The 19,023-nt window shown below is 40.5% G+C and overlaps 1 protein-coding gene and 1 pseudogene across 3 annotated transcripts in view; one reads left to right on the forward strand and one right to left on the reverse strand.

Moving 5' to 3' along the window:
* Positions 1–203: 203 nt before the first annotated feature.
* LOC101726200 (platelet endothelial cell adhesion molecule pseudogene) lies at positions 204–2,514 on the reverse strand (annotated as a pseudogene).
* A 3,287-nt stretch (positions 2,515–5,801) lies between these two features.
* Aass (aminoadipate-semialdehyde synthase) overlaps positions 5,802–19,023 on the forward strand; it is a 73,134-nt gene continuing 59,912 nt past the window's right edge. The window contains exons 1-2 of one of the 3 annotated variants that reach the window (XM_004856444.4): positions 5,802–5,962; positions 15,177–15,401. In XM_004856444.4, the coding sequence (XP_004856501.1) occupies positions 15,192–15,401 (210 nt within the window). In that variant the 5' untranslated portion in view covers positions 5,802–5,962; positions 15,177–15,191. The remainder of the gene's footprint in view (positions 5,963–15,176; positions 15,402–19,023) is intronic. The other 2 variants (XM_004856445.4, XM_004856446.4) reach the window with 2 other exon arrangements.

The following is a 19,023-nucleotide window of genomic DNA, read 5'->3' on the forward strand; positions in this document are numbered from 1 at the left end:
CAATTTGTGGATAAGAAGGCTATTGTTTTTTGAGTGTTGACCTTGTATTCAGCTATTCTACTGAATCTATCAATTAAGTCTAGAAGTCTTTTGGCTGAGTTTTTTGGGTCTTCAAGGTGCCTTGGCCTGAGGAATTTCTAGGTTACATGGGAGCAGAGTAGTTTCCTAAGTGCACAGAGCTCTCGGAATATGGGAAACATCTGCGCTTCTTGGGATGTGGACGTCCTGCCAGGCCTGAGCACCTGCTTTTGCTGTCCTAAGTTCTGTCAAGGGAGACTTCTGTTCTCTTGGTGAGGCTCCACTGAGGCCACTTCCATTTCTGTGTACTCCACATCTGAGTTTGTAGAGTCTTTACTTTCATTTAGTGGTTTCATTGCACGGTTTCCTACTTCATCACTGTAACCACAATGACTGTTGGCTTCAATATTAGGCTCTGACACCTTTTCATCATTGGATTTCAGAAGTGGTGCTGCTGGCCTGGACACTTCCATGGGCATCTGCTTGGCTTTAGCTTTCCTCATCACATAGCATTTGGCTCCAACTACCAAGGTGGCAATTATCATTCCAATTATGACAACTGCGATTAGTCCTTTCTTCCATGGGGCAAGGAAGACTTTGACTGTCAACATGTTGCTTTGGGTGCTGCTTTGGGTGACACTCGCTTTGTTGGAGGCCATGCAGTAGTACTGTCCCTCCTGCTCCTTGCTAGCCTGTGCCTTGTACCAAATCACACGGGTGTCATTCAAGATGGCTTGGTGGAAGGGCTTGGAGTCCTTGTCTTTGTAAAACTTATATGTGATTGGACCAGTTCCTTCATTCATGGAGCACTGAAGCACAATTTCCTTCCCAGACTCCACCTCTGCACTCCTCAGGATAGTAAGCTTGACCTGGTACACCGGGGCTATCACCTTGATGCTCAAGACCTCACTGGACACTTCAGGGGGTAGGAATGACAGTTATCTGCAATGCACTTGTATTCCACATCTTTGGTTGGGTTATCCTGGAATACTGCAGGATCATTTGAGGTCTTTGTAATATTCTCTAAAACATCACTTCCTTTTAAAAGGTAGTAAGTAATAGATGAAGTTCCATTTATTGATTGGCAATTGACTCTTATGGACTGTCCTTTTATGATCTCGGACTTGGTGTCATGAAAAATTCTGGGCTCAGAGATATTTTCACACACTGTGATCTGGATGGCATTGCTTCTCTTGACCACTTTTCCAATGCCTGCAGTGCAGCCGTAGGTCCCGCTGTCTCACCAGTCAGTGATCTTGGTGATCTGGCCCTGTGACACAATCATGCCTTCCTTCTCAATAGTGAAGTTGGCTGGTGGGGCTCCTGGGATGGAGCACAGCAGGTCCAACTTTTCACCTTGGTCCACACGGGTGGAGGAAAATTCCAGCACTGGCTTGAGAAACAGTTCTGTGATGTTGACCACGACGCTGCTGACCTTGGACAGGCGACTGGACTCCACTTTGCATGTGTAGTTGCCGTTGTCCTCTACTGTGGCCATTACTGAGTAGACGGCCTCCCTGCTGTGTCTGCTGTGGGCCACAGTTGCCTTGTCCTTCTGGATTAGGATTTCTGGAGTCTCATGGGCCAGGTGCGTCACTTGGATGGTGCACCAGATGTGGAGCTGATCTCCTTCTGTGATTACCCTAGGGGGGCTGATTTGGAACTTCAGAGTAGAGAAGGAGGCTGTCACGGTGACCATCTCTTCACTCCTGGTGGTTTCTGAGGTCTCAATTTGGAACTCCAGAGAAATACTGGCTTGACAGGTGAAATATAAAACATAGTCCTATTCTCCAATTGGGAATTCCAAGGTCACAAAATTCTGTTCCCAAGAAGTCTTCTCCTTTTTGAACTTGAAAATTTTTGGATCTTGTTCAAATTTTTCAACTTTGAAATGTATTGGGGCCCTTTCCTCTGGGATGGAACAATTGACGGTCACGACCCCACCTTCTATCACCTCCTTCTTGTCCAGTGTCATCCTGGGATGTGGCACCCCTTTTACCCACAATTGGTACTCCGGAGTGGTCTTCTTCTTTTTGTTGTTCAGAATCACAGTGCATTTGTATGTCCCCGAGTCATGGACCCGGGCTTGAGGAATAAGAAATTTCTCCGTGTTCTTCACGGAGGAGATGTTGTACAAGAGCACATCGTCCTTATAGAACACCACCTGGTACTGAGGCTTGATGTGTGAGGTGGTGCTGATGTCCACAATGCACTGCAGGGTCAGGTTCTGCCCATTCTGCACCGTCCAATCTGGCAGGCTCTGCATGTGGATGGTGTTGATGGTGAAAGAGTTTTCCTGACTCTCAAGGCTCGAACAGAGCAGCAGAGTCAGCAGGGCTCCCAGCCACATCATGCACCTTTGGGCCCACACTGGCTGCATCCTGAAAGCAAAGGCTGCCTGGTACCATCAGTTCTGCCTTCAGGCCATGTCTTGGGGATAGAAAACACTTTCCAGTAGCCACGAATGAGAAACCTTCCTTGTCTTCCCTGTCAGAGCCTCTCTTCAGCAGGCAGTAGTGGCAAGTCTTCCCCCGATCGGGTTCTTTCTGAAATGCCTTCCTCTACACCAGTCCTTCTTCTGCTGCTGCTGCTTCAAGGGACACCTTTTCAACAGACGGTGAAGGCATCAGCAATCCAGAGCCCTCCGGAGACCTCAGCAAAAGTGGGGAACCAGACAACCCAGCCAGCAAGGAAGATGAGAACCCAGTTTCTTTTCAGCTTCAGGTTGAAGAGGCCTTCCCTATCAAACTCCCGGTGGTGAGCATAATTCAAGATCAGGACTTGCTCCTCATCCACGGTTCATCAAGAAGTCTTTGAAGGCAGGGCTCAGCTCCTTTGATTTGAATTCCTAGATCAATCTGGTTGAGAGTTCCTTGGTCCCTGTGTAGGTAGGGCCAATGCCCCTATTCAGCTGGAAGTAGCTATAGAAGAGGGAACTTCCACCTTCAACTCCCTTCAAAGTTTGACCTCTCTGACTTTTCTTAGAGTATCCCACAGTAGAGGGCAACAGTAGGAGGGGAAGTGTTCAAGAGGAGAGTGAAAGTGGGTTATGCATTCCCTCGTCAGAGGTATCTATGGCCCAGAGGCCATAGCCTTCCTGAAGCTTATTTTCTACTTCTACAAGTTAAATTTCACTGCAACACTGCCACACCCCCACCTATTCAAGTACTGTCTATAGCTGCTGTCGCACTCCCCCCACCAGATATGGTAATGGCAATAAAGATGATATGGACTGCAAACCCTTAGATATTTATTTTCTGACCCTTCACAGGAAAATGCTTGTTGACTCCTGTCTTAGAGAGGTCCCTCTTTTGTCAGGGACAGTGGTTCCTTAGGCAGCTTCATCCCTTCCCCAGACACTACTGTTGGGTGGCACTCCCTACAGGTATAGCTGCACCATGTTAGAGCTCTTTCTGAACCATCTCTTCCCCTGGCTCTGCTCAAGTGCTGTTGGTTGTGCCATAATGTGCCAGAAATCTTGCTCCCTTCTTTAGCTCTTGTACACATTTAATCCCTTAATGCCTCCTAATTTATTCAGTTAAATCGTACCACCTCTGTCTCCCTGATACCCTGTCTGACCTACTTACATGCATGGTATTGTACTGAAGCAATGAGAAAAAGAAAAGAAGCAATAGCAGGTGAAGGGTGCAGAGAAGATAAATGACTATCCCATAAAGATGACTGTGATAAGTACAATAAGAAAGATACATGAAAAAAAGAAAGAAAGATACATGAAAGAGAAGAGAAAGTTCACAGAGAAGTTAACATTGGTGATGTGGCATTTGAGATAGACCCTAAAGGATGAGTTAGTTTTAGAGAGGAAAACATTCTTCTGAATTAGAATTACAAATAAGTGTACATACAAAATGAGATATTTGGGGAGAAATAAATGACAATTTCCAGGGTTTTGGGCACCGTGTAGAACACTTTGGCCACCATGACGTTTTGTCCTAAAGACTCCATGAAGTGGTTCCTATCATTATCCTATTAATGTACAGGGGAACTGAGGCTTTCTTAGAAAACTGAATTGCCTGTGATTTACAACTTTGGGGGAGAAGTAAGGGTTCTTAAGTAGGCTATTACATCTCAGGGAGAGAGTAAAACATAGCCTGTGTTTCATTGTTGGTTGAAGCCTGGTTTTACAGCAGAAATGAAGCAGAGACAATTGATTTTGGCCATATCTTGAAGCAACTAGCTTTGTGTGAAGGATTTGGGGGTATTTTTCTTGAGTAGCCTGTAGACCCTGAAGCTTTTTGCTTAGACAAATGAGAGTTTAAAGTTGCATGCTTGAAAGAATCTGACCTAGGATTCTAGGTGGTGCCTAAAAGGGATTTGAAGTACGGTAATGGTGGTCAGTTTTTAAAGGCCAGCATGAGCATGGGTAAGGTTGATGGGCTGAGGAAGAATTGAAGCAGATGTGGTTTCATTTTGGTGAAGAAGTGAGTAGGAAGCTTATGACGTTAGTAACAGAGCTGGGAAACACTGGATGAAAGGATTTGTTGATTTATTGATTGATTTTGGCATTCCCAAGGAGTTACTTGGGCAGACCCTGAGCAAGGGGGCCCTACACCTACAAAGAAAGTGTTGGGGCTCTTGAATTGTAGCTTATGCTACACTTCCTGTGGGCCTGGGCAGCGTACCTAGCACTTACACTTATCCGTAGCCTTGCCATATGTCATGGTCAGGTCCTGGCATTCTCAGTATGTTTTAGGGTTGCCACTGTGGGAGTCTTCATACAGTCAGATGCCAAAGTTTTTCATCCACAGGGGAGTTTCTTAACTACTCATTGCAGACAATTTGCCCGATGGCTCCTTATCTTCTTTAGCTGAGATACAACGCATCAGAAGCAGGACTTGGTGATGACTTGATTCTTAGTGATGACTTCATTAGGTGCAATGATCCCACAGAAAATCCAAGGGTGACCTAAGTTATTCGCAAGCCAGGCCACCCCACCTTGTACTTTCACAGTGTACTAGAGACCTGCAAGGCCGTCCATAGAAAGCAGGGAGCCTTTGGAAGAATGAGTAGGAATTTGATAGCTGTGTGAAACTAATGATACAGAGAAAAATTCCAACTTTACTTACAGAGAAAAATCTAACTTTATCTTCAATTGGAGATATAAGCAGAATTTCAAGAGTGTTTCAGGCTTAGAAGTGTTTGTTGACAGGACAGTCTGATAGACAAATGCATGCGTAGCTTGTATGAGGAAAGTGTAAATGGTGGAGAAAGTTGCAAGCCCGGGAGGGCCATAATCTCACTGGGGGACTACATTTGGGCTTTAGGCGATTCTTTGAAGGACTATCAGGTCTTTTCATGCACACTGGACTTTGTCTATACACAGATTTCCGTTCGTTGAATGCGGGTGGGTTACACTACTTCGAATTTCTCTGATTCTCGGCTATCTGGCTTCTAAACTCTTCTAAGAACTGCCTCTGGCTCCATAGGCTTGTTCAGGCTGTGAAATGCTCTGAAACGCGCATAATGTTAACCAAACTGAAGATATGTGGGCTTGCAACTTTTTCCCAGGAGTTACGCACACATCTGTTTAGCAGATAGTGCCCAGACCCTTTGCGTCCTTTTTCATCCTCATTGGCTTTCTGCCACGGACAGGTACAAAACTGGTCGATAACGGCGCAGGCCGAACAGGATGCCCCCAGCTGAGACGCAGGTCAGAGTTCTGAAAAGTTCTTGGACTCTGAGGAGGAGCAGGGGCTGAGCCTGACCTCGTACCTGGCCTCTCTGCCAATTGGAAGAAAAGAAGGTAGTTCCCTTAGGGCGCCCGTGGATTGGCTGAGGGAGGAGAGTCGTGACGTCCGCAGAAGTTGAGCAAGCACCTCCCCTTTCCAGGACCCCAACCCCATTTCGGCTGGGAATTCGGAGCCTCCTCCTTCGTACCGGGAACTCTGGGCGGGAAGGAGCCTGCAGGCGTCCCAGAGCGGACTAGGTGAGGAGGGGGCCTGGAAGGCTGAACCGGTGGCTGGCGCGGTGTCTGCCTCAGAGATGCGCTTTGAGATCCAGGACTGAGCGCCAGCTGCTCCGCCCCGGAGGTCCGGGGAGCGCGCGGGGAAAGGGGCTGCGAGCGTGGGGGCCTCCCCGCAGGCAGGCCGAGGAGGGCAGGCGCTCAGTTCTGGAGTTTCCGAACGGAAAGGGGGAGGAAGGGCGACTCTCATTTCCTTTCTTTTCTTTTTTGGCGGGGGTGGTGCTGTTGCTGGGGGATAAAAGATCGGCGTTGAAGTTGCAGAATGAACACCTCATTCATGCCTGGACTGAATGCTTACTTGGGTTAGTCGCTGCCATGGCTGGTGGGGACTGCTAGGCTAGTTCCCACCTCCTCCCCCACCCCGCTGGCTTAGCCAAACTCCGCTGGTAAATTTCTCACTTCCGGCCCGGCGGAGAACCCGCTGTGTGCTGAGATGGCAGCGAAGTTGGGGACTTCGGATGTCACATCTTGTGGGCTCCTGAGACCTTGGAGCGGCTGTGATGGCCAGCTGAGCGCTCCCTCAAGGAGGGAGAGCAGGGAGAAGCACTTGGGTGAATTGGGCTCAGAGTCCTGACAACTTCCAGAAAAGGAAAGCAAGTTTTGAGACATTGATTTCTGGGGAATGGGAGAGGAGCGTTGGAAGGGAGATAGAGACAGATAGAATATAAATTCAGTGAAATGAATAAGGACGAACAATTGTTGCTATTGTGGGTCTTCAGCTATTGGAATGTATAACCGGGATTATGCCCACAATCTCTACACAGTGTTGAATGGTCGCTGGTGTATGCAGTGGCTGTCCAGCACTTTAACAAACACACATGCAATTCGACGACAGAGTGTCTGGCTTTGTGTCTTTCCCCCTTGCACTCCCTTTCTCCCTTTTCCCATGAAGATAAGGGTATCTAAGGCCACATGATTTTCCACAACCAAGCTTTGTAGCTTGGTTGCCATTCTGCAAAGTGACTTAGAAGGACCAAGGTTGAAGCCGATTTGCCCACTCATCCAGAAATTTATACTTATTAATCTCATTTTTATTGGTGAAAGTCTAATTAGAACTTTAATTTATTTGCAGCTGAATTTTTTTTTTCTGACTAGTCCTTCAAAAATTTACAGCATTTTAGTTCAAGATTGCTGAAGTAATTCTTGGCATGTAAGCAGTTTCCATCTAACATAAGGTTTTCATTCCTCCAAAATTTTTTATTAAATTTCTCACAGAAATAATACTATAAGTAGTGGTAAATTTTCTAGGTGAGGAAACAAAAAATTTCATTAGGCAATTCACCGAGTCATAGAAACACTTATATTTGGAATGGGAAATAGTCAAAATATTATTATATTCATTGAATCTAAGATGTCCTTGTAAGCTGTGACCCTATTTTAGAAATGTTATAATGTAAAAATATTCATTTTAAATTTGGTGAAATACAGCGTTAAAGTCCTCATCAATTTATCTTGAAAGTCCACACCTAAGAGTGAATTTGAAGAGAAAGCTTACCTGGCCCCACTTTTTTTCCTTCAGAAAAATGCAAATATGAGAGAGAGAGAGAGAGAGAGAGAGAGAGAGAGAGAGAGAGCGCAACAGAGGGTGGAGTCTTCTGGTAGTGGTGTGGTTGTGCTCACATTTGAGGAATGGACAGGCGTGGAGCCATTTTTTTTCTTAACAATTATTGAGTGTTTATAGCATGCAGGGTTGGGTGCAGCACTGTATGCATATTAGTTCAATTAAACTTCACAACAACAGCCTTGATAGGTGGATTTAATATGATTTTCATTTTCCAGATGAGGCACAGACAGGCTAAGTTAAAGACCAAGGTCACAATGTAAGTTCAGGTGTTGTGGAAGTCAAGACATCAGTGAATGAGAAGAGCCAATATTCCTTTGCCACTTCCACCCTCTGTTGCAAGCTCTAGCTCCTGGTCAATGGATGTAATGCAAGTAGCTTAGGTGAATGTCCACTGTGTCTTTGGTGTTTTGTTTTCCTGTTTAGTGTACTTCAGTTAGATGTTCATAGCTAGAAGGCCTGTTTATGTCCTAAAATTCAAATGTGTTTGTAATCCACAGGGCTCAGTTACTACTAGGCTCATCAAATAAGACTGTTAGTGCTGACAGGGACTTTAGTATTGTATTCCAGACTGGGTGAGGAAACTGAGATCAAGAGGAGAAACCCACAGCTAGTTCTGTGTCTTAGATCCCAAGTCTGAGTTTTTCTAATCATACCATGTTATACTTCATAGCATTCACCAGTGTTCTTTTGGTAGAGAATAGATCTTTCTTTGGCAGGAGGAGGGGGTCTGTGAATTCCAGTTCTTATGCATTTTTATGCTGCATAAATCTTTATGATATTTATTGAAATTTGCTCATTTATTTATTCATCCTTTAAAAACTTTAACTGATACATAAAAACATAAAACCTGTCCATATTATATATAAATATATGTACATAAGAAAAGGGGTTCAAGAGATGTAGGGAGGAGGAAAGTGGAGAGGGGAGGGGGTAAAAAAGAATTAAAAATGTCATCTACAGGTACCAACTCTGCACGATGAATGTAATCATTATATACTACAAACTTGTACCAATTTTTTTGGGGGGGTACCGGGGATCGAACTTGGGACCTTGTTCTTGAGAGGCAGGCGGCAGAACCACTGAGCTAAATCCCTGGCCCTTGCACCATTTTTTTTTTTTTAAAAAGGATGAAAGAAGAGAGCAGGGAAGGAAAAAGAGGGGAAGTAAAAAAACAAAATTAAGATGTGTTACATACATGTACTGACTATACACAGTGAATCTAATCATTATGTACTGCACACATGTACTAGTAAAGATAAAATTTTAAAAATTGTATATATTAATAGAATACCATGTGATATTTCTGTACATATATACATTATGACATATTTAAATCAGGTTAGAACACACGTATCTCTTCAAACATTTATCATTTCTTTATGGTGGAACATTGAAAGTCTTCCAGCTTTTTGAAATGTACAATATATTGTCTTTATGTATAGTCATCCTACTGAGCAACATTATTTATTCATTATTTTTTATAACATTTCAGGTTTTCCTATGTGGCAGACACTAGGAACAGAAGTGAATAAATCACTATTCCTACCTATTCACAGTTCAGAAAAGAGATAGACAAGCAAGCAGATAAGGACTTTGTTTTTTTTCTTGTACCAGGGATCAAAGGCAGGACCTTTTGCTTGCCAGGCAGCCCACCGAGCTACATTCCAGGCAAGATAAGCAGTTTGGATAGACCTCCAATTCAGGACTGATTTTGTATTCCATCTCAGTGAAGCATAATTTGCAAGAGACTAGGAAATCACTGAATTTAGATCTTTGTGGGACTTTGAGCAGATGATGGGCTTGAGAAAATATGAATATTGACCCTAATAAATCTTCCCCCAAAGTGAGTTTAAAAAAAGAGACAACTCTGGGTAAGTATTTTATAAGGGATTTAATGTGAATGCTTTTAAGGAATGCACTGATGGCAAGAGGAAATGAGTGTGGAGGCTAGTGTTGCTGCAAGCACAACCTTAGTTCTAGCAAGCTTTGGGGTTAGGATTTGGATTAGCTTTAGGCCATCATCAGAAGCTCTGTTCATTTTGGAACTCTCTATGCCTCTTAGGAATATTTTGGTCTGATACCAAATATGTACTGCAGGCCAAGACTCATGATCACAGAGCTGCCTGTGGTGGTGCTTATTTATATCTAACAGGGCTCCCTGGGAAATCATGGTTTTTAGAATACAGTTGCATTTTTTTAATGAATTGGAAGAGCAAATATAATCTGCGTTCCTCATCAATTAACTTATTTTCTTCATCTGAATTCTATTTTAACCCTTGTTTAGTATCAGTATTAATTAAGATGTACTCTTGATTATTACAAATATTTTGACTTTAAGAAATCTCTAAGTGTGATCTGTTAATTTCAGTTTTGGCCACTGAATTATGTTGTAATGGAATTGCTTTAAAGATCCATTCAAATAATGGATTGTTCTAAAGAATCGTTTTAAAAGATGGACATATCACATTCTTGACTATGGGTGCTGAGCATAGGACATTTGGCCTTAATTTCTTTAATAATGAATGTGTATTTCTTTGTGTCCCAGTGGAAGTGACAGCAATTAAGAGAAGTTATGCTTAGTCTCTTTTAATCTCAAACAGTTGCATTTGCTTGCATGTTGCTCTGGTTAGATTGGTAGTAAGTTTAAAGGGGGTTCTGGTTGAGATAGTGCTATGGAAAGGATTGAAAAGATTTAAAGAATTTTTGATATTTGATAGAAAAATAGCTGTATGAAGACTTCCTCTTTCTTCATCTGCACACCTTTCATGGAAATGGCACAATCCAAATATCTTATTTTATGGCACAGGAACTGTAGCAGGGAAAGAGCTTACTTGAGTTGCACTTAAAACATTATCCTAACTGCAAAAACAGATTGTATTGTTATGACTTATCCCTAGAGGCTTGCAAAATTATTTTTGTGAAATATAGAAAACTATTTTGATGGGCCTCACTATTCTGATTTGTATTATCAGGTTTTAGATGATCTTCTTTCAGGTCCTTTCACACTCCAACATTAGCTATAATCAGTAGTTGAAAACTATTCATCAGATTTTGATTGGCATCATTTAATTCAATAAAAGTACTCCATCCTGTTCTGGTAAGACCCCTTGAAAGCGGGCAGGAACAGGATTGCTGCTTCCTTATATCTTTACCAAGTACCTAACATGCACACCCTAAGGAGCCCTAAATATTTTTTGAGTTAAGATAAAAAATACTCATCCCATGAACAATGGAAAAAAGATTCTATTTTGATAACTCAATCAAAAAATATTCTGAAGGCATTATATTTGTATTTTAATATTAGCAAATATTAATTATAAAAACAAATGATTCACTATTTTATATTAATAAATGTATTGTACAGAAGACCAGCCTGCTCACTGTCTGAAAGGACCTGCTTTACCACTTCTGCTCTGAAGGTGGATTTTCCTCAAATTTAATCTTTTATAGACACACCTGACAAGCTCTGCCTTAATTTCTTCATGTGATTTAGAATTATTATGCAGTCAAGCACCATGGAATGATGTATGCTCACTGAAAGGAAATGGTGGGAGATGTATGGGGTGCCTACTCTGTCTCTCTGTGCCTTTGTCTATTTAGCTATATTTGATATCTATATCATCTATCTATTGATCCATCTATCTACATCTATAATGATGGTTTTTTCCCCATTTTTTAAAGTATAAAAAACACAAAGAACATTTAAACATGTTTCTTGTGTATGCCTTGAAAAGGTAGGTAAGCAGTAATAAAATTAATTCTTAAGTCCCCTCCATTCCCAGAAATGGAAAAAGCCATAAGATGGTATCATACATGTGATAATAACTTTCTCATTGCTTAGACACAATACCCAACACCCACAACTTAAAGTAGGAGAGGTTTATTTTGGTTCAGTTTGTAGACATTTCTGTCCATAGTCAGCTGGCTCCAAGGCAGGCAGCATGGAAGAAGGGCGTCACAGAGGAGAAACAGTTCATGGCAGAGTAGGTAGAAGGCAGTGAGACTTCTTTTTTCTTGCTGTTTTTATTCCACTCAGCCTATTGGTTCTAATACAAGCCAGTAGCCTATTGGTTGGAGTCATCCCTACCCAGGGTGGGTTGTCCTTCTTCAGTAAGTTCATCATCCACACCCAAAACCAATTAGTGGACTAACAGAATCACACACCCACCCATGATCCAATCACTCCAAAAAGTCACACCTATTAGTGCATGACACTGGGTGTGTGTGTGTGTGTGTGTGTCTAGCGATAAGCCATAATAATGGAGTAACTTTCCCTATTGTTAGCAAAGGTTCTATCCACTGATTGTCTTCTTGTCTCAGTATATTATATCTCTGTGAAATTCACTACAAAATCCCATGACTTTGAGACATTTTGAATGTGTGTCAATCCTAGATATTTAAAAAATGCATACTACAGTGCTGTTTTGTTCTGCAAAAACATAGAAAAGAAATCTTTAAAATTTCACTTTTATATTTGAAAGGTTGACCTTCATGGGTGGAAAGAAAGATTGTTAGAATTTTCAGGAGAAGTGTCTTTTCTCCACCTCTGTTTATGTGACACCCTCTTTTCTCATTTTGTCTCCCTCTTCTTATTCTTAGCTCTTTCCTGCTCTTCCCTTCTCCTCCTTTGCCCTTTGACCACCTCAGCACTCATGCTGCATGCTGTCATCAGCACTTAGTGCCCTGCCTTGACCTCACTGGGGCCAGCGAATAAGCTAGAATCCTCCTTGATTTCATTGAGGGCATTGCCAGAAATATGCATTGCATTTACTTCCTGAAATTATTGAAGAAGATAAAAAAAAGTCTAGGACAGGGATACTGAAAAGTCATTAAAATGCCAGCCTCCTGCAGTGCAATTCAGAAATCCTCACTGTTACCTTTTTACAATGACCTTAGGTAGCCAAAAATGCTGAGACTTTCTAGGTTCAAGAGGTTATGAACAGTTAATACCTTCTAGAACCAAACCTTTCTCTCTAGGCACCTAGAAATCTAGAATTTACTTTGGAAGGGACTCAGGATAGATTGTTGGTACAAGGATAGATTGTTGGTACAACAGAGAAATAGGGGTTGAGAGAGGCACCATATGCTGAGGCGAGAGAGGATAATTTACTGCAAGTGTAAAGTGGATGCCATATGGATCTGATTCTGTCTGAAACAAGAACTGGCCCAAGTAACAGGTTGTGTCAGACCTATGTGGTGTGGTGCTGTCAGCTCTGGAAGAAGAGAAAAATCCCAAGTGTTAAGCATTAACCTCGCAAACTTCCTAGTTAAAAACAACAGTCAGGCCTGAATTCGGTTTTTTCATCTGTAAAGTGGAGATGATAATAGTATTTGCCAAATAAGATTTTTACAAGAAGGAAATGAGACAATATCTGCAAAGGTCTCAGGATAGTGCCTGATATAGTATGTTTAGTCAATGATAACTATTGTTATATTGGCTTAAAAAATGAAAGTTACAGAAATTGTGATTTTACAGTTCCTTACAAAAAGTGAAAGTGAAAATAACTCCTTAAGTGAACCCCAGTTCAGTCTCTACCAGTTCTGTCTGCATCTTCCTAGTTCCCCTAGAAAGTCTGCCTTTGCAAATGTATGTGTGGGGTGTGTGTGTGTGTGGACACACGTGTGCATTTCCTGCTGCCTCCACCCTACTCCACACAAAGAAGGGGGAGGAGCTGTCAATAAGTAAAGGGTGGCTGTGGATACAGTCAAGCGTGAGGAGGATGGGGTACTGAAGTATCTGAACATGTGCTTACATTTAGGGCCAAGAACTCTACTCAGAAAAGGAGACACAGGCCCTTTAATCATCCATGAGTTTAGGAAATACAGCTCCTCCTGGGACGATGAGTGTTCAAAAGAATCTCTCTCTTTGGAATTGCTTTTACTGTGTTTGGGAACAAAGGGATTCAAGTTCCATGGGACATTCCAGGTTACATTTGGCTTGGGGAACACAAAATGTTCTGGGCTTGGGCTTGAGTTTAATGTAATCTCTGAGGAAAAAAATGACGTGATCCTCCCCATTAGATACTGTATTAGCACTATTTTACTGAAATGTTGATGACCTATTTTGGCCTGTATCCTTTGCCCTAAGTCAAAGCCTGAACTAACCATCAGTAATTTTTTTTGCGGTGTACAGCTTTATCTCTTCTTGAACCCCTTCTTCCTAAAGCCTTCTTAGAAGGACTCCTTGCTGTTTGCTCTGTTCTCTGAATCTGTTGTGGAGAGTCCTATAAACTTAGCATTTATAGGTAGCAAGTAGCTGTTTGCCTCCAGGAAATGTATGCTTTTGTGTTTGTTCAAAGCTTCCCCATTTGTAAGGGAGGTGCTCTTTAAAGACTGAAGTCTGATGTTACAGAAATGTGTTGTATGGAAGTTTTGCACTAAGGTAGCAGTGATGGTTAGGAAATTTCAAGAGGAGGTAAAATCATGGGTAGGAATTTCTAGAGGCTAAATAGCCTTTATATTTTGCTGCTGACCATACATAGAAAAGTAAATTTTCAAATGATCCTGCAAATTATCTGCAGTGATATTTGTCTATAAAATATATGTAAGCATTTAAAGAGAGAGTAAACAGAGTTAGATTTAAATATTTATATATAAAAACCTTTCATAAAATTTAATTTTACACAGAGTAAGCCTTTTGTAATTTTTTTTTTGGATTGACTAAATGAGTGGAATTTTGCAGTCAGGAAAAGCAGTTAGAAAACTTGCTGAGGCAGGCTCGGGTTTAGAACCAATGGGTGCAGGACATGGAGGAGAAACACAGGCAGGAGGAAAGAGCATGTTTGGAGCCATGAGGAGGAACAGTGAGAGAGGTGTTTGGGGTAGATTAAGATGACGACAGAGTGGTTCAAAGCTATGCTTCTTAAACTTTTAACACTTGTAGTGAAGGAACAGATTTGGTTGGGTGGTTTTCTTAAATTATACTCTGTTGAGGACCTGCATTTTTTGGTAAAATTTAGCAAGAATGACTAGAAAATGCTTACTTTCCATTTCTGCTCACATCTCATTGTGGTCCAGTAAAAAAACAAACCAAACCAAACCAAACCAAACTAAACCAAACCAGCAAAAAAACCCAAAAAACAAAACACAGTTCACCAACTGACCTTAGGTAGCAGAACATGCTGAGAGTACCTGTTTTGGAATTAGGAAATTGTCAGAAATGAAGCTGAAGGCCTGTTGGCACTGAATGGTGAAGATTCTGTGAACCATTATAAGAATATAGAGCTTTAGGCCCTAAAAGTGGAGACCAGTTTGTAGGGGTTGTTCTCTATTATCTTCCTAACTTTTCTTGGTATATTAATTTGTTTAACGTTTCTGTGCTGAAAACATATTAGATAAAACAAATATTGTAAAAGCTATATTGACTAGGTAGTTATTGGTTAGTGTCACATACACTGTTCAATATTCTACTTTGAAATTAAATAACCTCATTTTGGGAAACTTGAGTTAGGTAAAGGAACGTTTCCTACTGAGGTTTCTCCCTTCCTTCTTGCTTATCTTGTACCTGCTATTGTTTAGGCTGGTTGCATTTTACAGCAGATTGCTAAGGCGACCAGAGCTGATCTGTGAGCCCACCTGCTTTTGTGGTTCTGTTGTCCCACCTAACCTTTACAGTCACCAGGTTCCAAGATGCTTCGCGTGCAGAGGATCGCACTGGGAGGGCTGAGGCCCAGCCTCTGCAGAGGCCTCCACCACAGAGCTGTGATGGCCCTCAGGCGAGAGGACCTCAACGCCTGGGAGAGAAGGGCGCCTCTGGCCCCTAGGCACATCAAAGGCATCACCAGTCTGGGGTACAAGGTCTTGATACAGCCTTCCAATCGTCGGGCCATTCATGATAAGGTGACTATTTCCAAGTTTTGAAATTTGTGCAAATAAAATGAACTTGGATATGAAACTTAAGAAGCATATGAGTGAAAATAAAACGTGTGTGTCATTTCAATCCTTTCCCTTTGCTTAATTAAGGGTGTTATTTTTACCCCATTCCATGCTTTCACCAGCTAAGGGCTAAAGGGTCTGCTTTTAGAAATTGGTATCTTTCAGACATTCTTTCCTTCATATGCAGCTTTTACTCTGGTACCAGGAAGATAAAGACCAATTAAGATACTATTCTTATGTATACCTAAAATATATCAAAAATTAATGAATTAGAAAAAGACACCATTCCTGCACCCGGAGAATGCTTCCTTGTGTAGAGTTTATTCACAAGTGGGTACCTGGCCAGCCACTCTGAGAAACTAATTTCCTTCATCATTCTGTGTACTTTTCACAATAATTTTATGATGTGGGTTAGACTTTTATTTCCATTTCAGAAATATACACATTGGGCCAGGGATTTAGCTCAGTGGTTTAGCCACCTGCTGTGCAAGCTCAAGGACCCAAGTTCGATCCCTGGTACCAAAAAGAAAAAAAGAAAAAGAAATATACACATATACATATACTTGTGCTTTCCTGAATCATTTGAAAGTAATTTGCTGACATTCTCAAACTTTAGGACTAAATGCTTTCACATGCATCTCCTAGGATTAAATCATTTGCCTATATAACCCCTATATTATTTTCACATGAATTTATCTCATTATAGTCTTTGTTCAAATTCCCCATTGCCTCAAGTGTCTTTTAGTTTAATTGAGGCTTAACTAAGTTTCATCATGTTTTATTCTCATGTTTCTTTAGGTCTTCTGCTTTAGAGCAGCTTCTCCCTTTCTGATTTTGTTTTAATGTTGCTGACTCTTTTTGAAGAGGATGAACTGGTTGGTCTGTAGAGTGTTCTGCTTCTAGGTAGCACTAGTCTGGTTGTTTCCTTGTGATTTGATTCAGGTTAAAAATTTTTGGCACAAATAAAAGTGATCTATTTCTTCTCTTTACATCCCATCAGAAGCACAAAATCAGGTTGTTTCATAGTTAGGAACTCATGATCTCTTGGTTGAGGCTGTTATCACTAGAACCCTCCACTGAGAAATGCCTTTCTCCTTTTGCAATTACCGAGACATTAGTGGGGTGACATTTTGAGACCTGTGATGTTTTTGTTCCTCAGCGATATTTCAACTAATTGGAACATCCACTGATAGCCTTTTTCTGGATTAGTTTTTAAATGGAGGTTCGCAAAATGATGCTTTTCAGAAATCATAGCTTTTCTGAGTATGCTGACATTCTTGTTTAGAAAAAACACTTCCCTTTGTTTTCCCTTTTTCTTTGGCTCTTTTGAGTATTATTATGGAAAAATAGATCTTTTCCATTCAACCCACTAACCATTACTTTTAGGAACTTTTTTTTTTTGGTACCGGGGATCGAACTCCGGTCCTTGCGCTTGCGCAGCAGGCGGTGAAACCACTGAGCTGAATTCCCAGCCCACCATTACTTTTAAATGTCCTAATTACCTCAAATTTGGTTAGTGAGAATCCCTTCAAGAGGAAACCCCTGCAGTCTTTGGACATTAATTCATTTAACTTTGAACTTCCTATTTCCTGGAGTAACATATTATCCTCACCTAACCTTGTACTTTTCCTGCATCACACCTGAAATTATTTCACCAAGAAACTGTGATTTCTTTTAGTATATGGAAACCATGGTCTTGTGTGTGGTTTTAGATGTGCTTATTTGTTACTGAGATATTGTTGGGCCTTTCAACAAATAGAAGCAGAAAGCCAGGTGTGGTGGTGTACACCCCAAATCCAAGCCACAAGCGAGGCTGAGGCTGGAGGATTACAAGTTGTAGGCCAGTCTGGGAAACTTAACAAGACCTTGTCTCAAGATAGAAGATAGATAGATAGATAGATAGATAGATAGATAGATAGTGCTAGGGTTATAGCTCAGTGGTAAAGTGCTTGCCTATTATGTATGAGGTCCTGGGTTCAATCTCTAGTGCCACAAAAACAAAACAAACAAACAAACAAATTCACAAATAATCCCATTAAAGAATAAACAACAAATGGAGGCAAACACACACATACATGTATGTTATTTAATCATCAGTTAATATTATTTCCAATTAAAACTTAAAATTGCAATGTTTTATTCCTTCTGTTTTATCCAGTAGTATAAATCATAATTCTTCATAAAAATCATATTATTATTACTGTTAACAATAAGCCCATTACATGAGGCCCATTTCTTTGAAGTATTTTTGCCTTTAGATTATATTGTATCCCAAAATTTAAAAAGCTGTGTTTACAAGTTTATTTGATTTTTTTTCCTTTATGGTAAATATTACCAATCTGATTTGATATAAATTCATATATTATTATTTCTACTAAATTTTAAGTTTGCTTTTAAATCTCAATTCATTTTTAAAATAAGTATAACATTTACCAGTTTTCTAGATTCGGTCTTGCCCTCATTCTAATCTCTTACATCCCATTCACATCTACCTCCAAGGTTTCTGCAACCTATAGTTTGTGATCTGTCATTCTTGTTTCTTTTTGCAAAAATAAGAACTGTGTGGATTTCAAGTGTATGTATACTTATTTCCTCTTTGTTTTTATGGAGAAGACTACATAGTATATGTAGTATATGTCCCTTACTTTTTAAAATGAACAACGTATATTGGACATCATTCTGTCAGTTCAAAAAGATCTCTCATTCTCCTTATGGCTGTGGGATAAGCTTTGCATTGTAATGAATTAGCATGATTTATTTAGCCAGTCTACTATGATTGGGCAAATGGGCTGTTTTACAAGAAGCCAGGTAGAAACTATGTTTATTCATTTGCTGTCTTTCCTATCCATATAAACTTTGAAGTATATTCCTAAGTAAATTTATGTTCATGTTATTTAAATGCTACCATAAATGCCTTTTAAATCATTCTTGGAATGTGCCAGCCTTTATTTAAAGATCTTATATGACTATAAATTGCTTGCATGTACTAACTAGGGCATCTCCATTAAATTTGTAGACTTCAAGTTTTCCATGAATAAAATGGGAATAATAATCTTATCTATCTTGTGAAAGTTTTGTGAGAATTAAATGATAATTCACACATAGAGCTTAGCAAAATACATAGTAATTTATTAATAAATATAAATTGTTATTACTTATTGTCCAATTGAATTCAAATTAGCTGTGATGATTTCAACCTGGTTCTCTAAATTGATTTATCCAAATGCCCTAAGCATCTCCTTTCTTTCTACTTCCACATTTGTGTACATACTTTTAAGGTCTCTTGCTGATATTACCACCTTGTATTTCCTGGCTTCTTGCAAATACCACCAACCTTTTGAATTAATCTGCATTTCTATAGTTCTTTAATAATTCCTTCTGAGAATTATCTCACAATTCACAAAACTAATATATCATTTAAATCCTGCTGATCATAATGTTCTTTTGAATTTGGTCTGATTTACTATGCTTCTGATTTTTTTCTTTTTACTGTATTTTGTGACTTCCTTTACAGGAGGGCTCCTGTCTGTCTTCCTTTGTGTCTTATCGTCTCACCTCAGGCACAGTCCACTACTTAAATTAAAAC

Source organism: Heterocephalus glaber, unplaced genomic scaffold (assembly GCF_053883595.1).
Source record: "Heterocephalus glaber isolate CG9 unplaced genomic scaffold, H.glaber_assembly_v1.0 deba00000546, whole genome shotgun sequence".
Lineage (NCBI taxonomy): Eukaryota > Metazoa > Chordata > Mammalia > Rodentia > Bathyergidae > Heterocephalus > Heterocephalus glaber.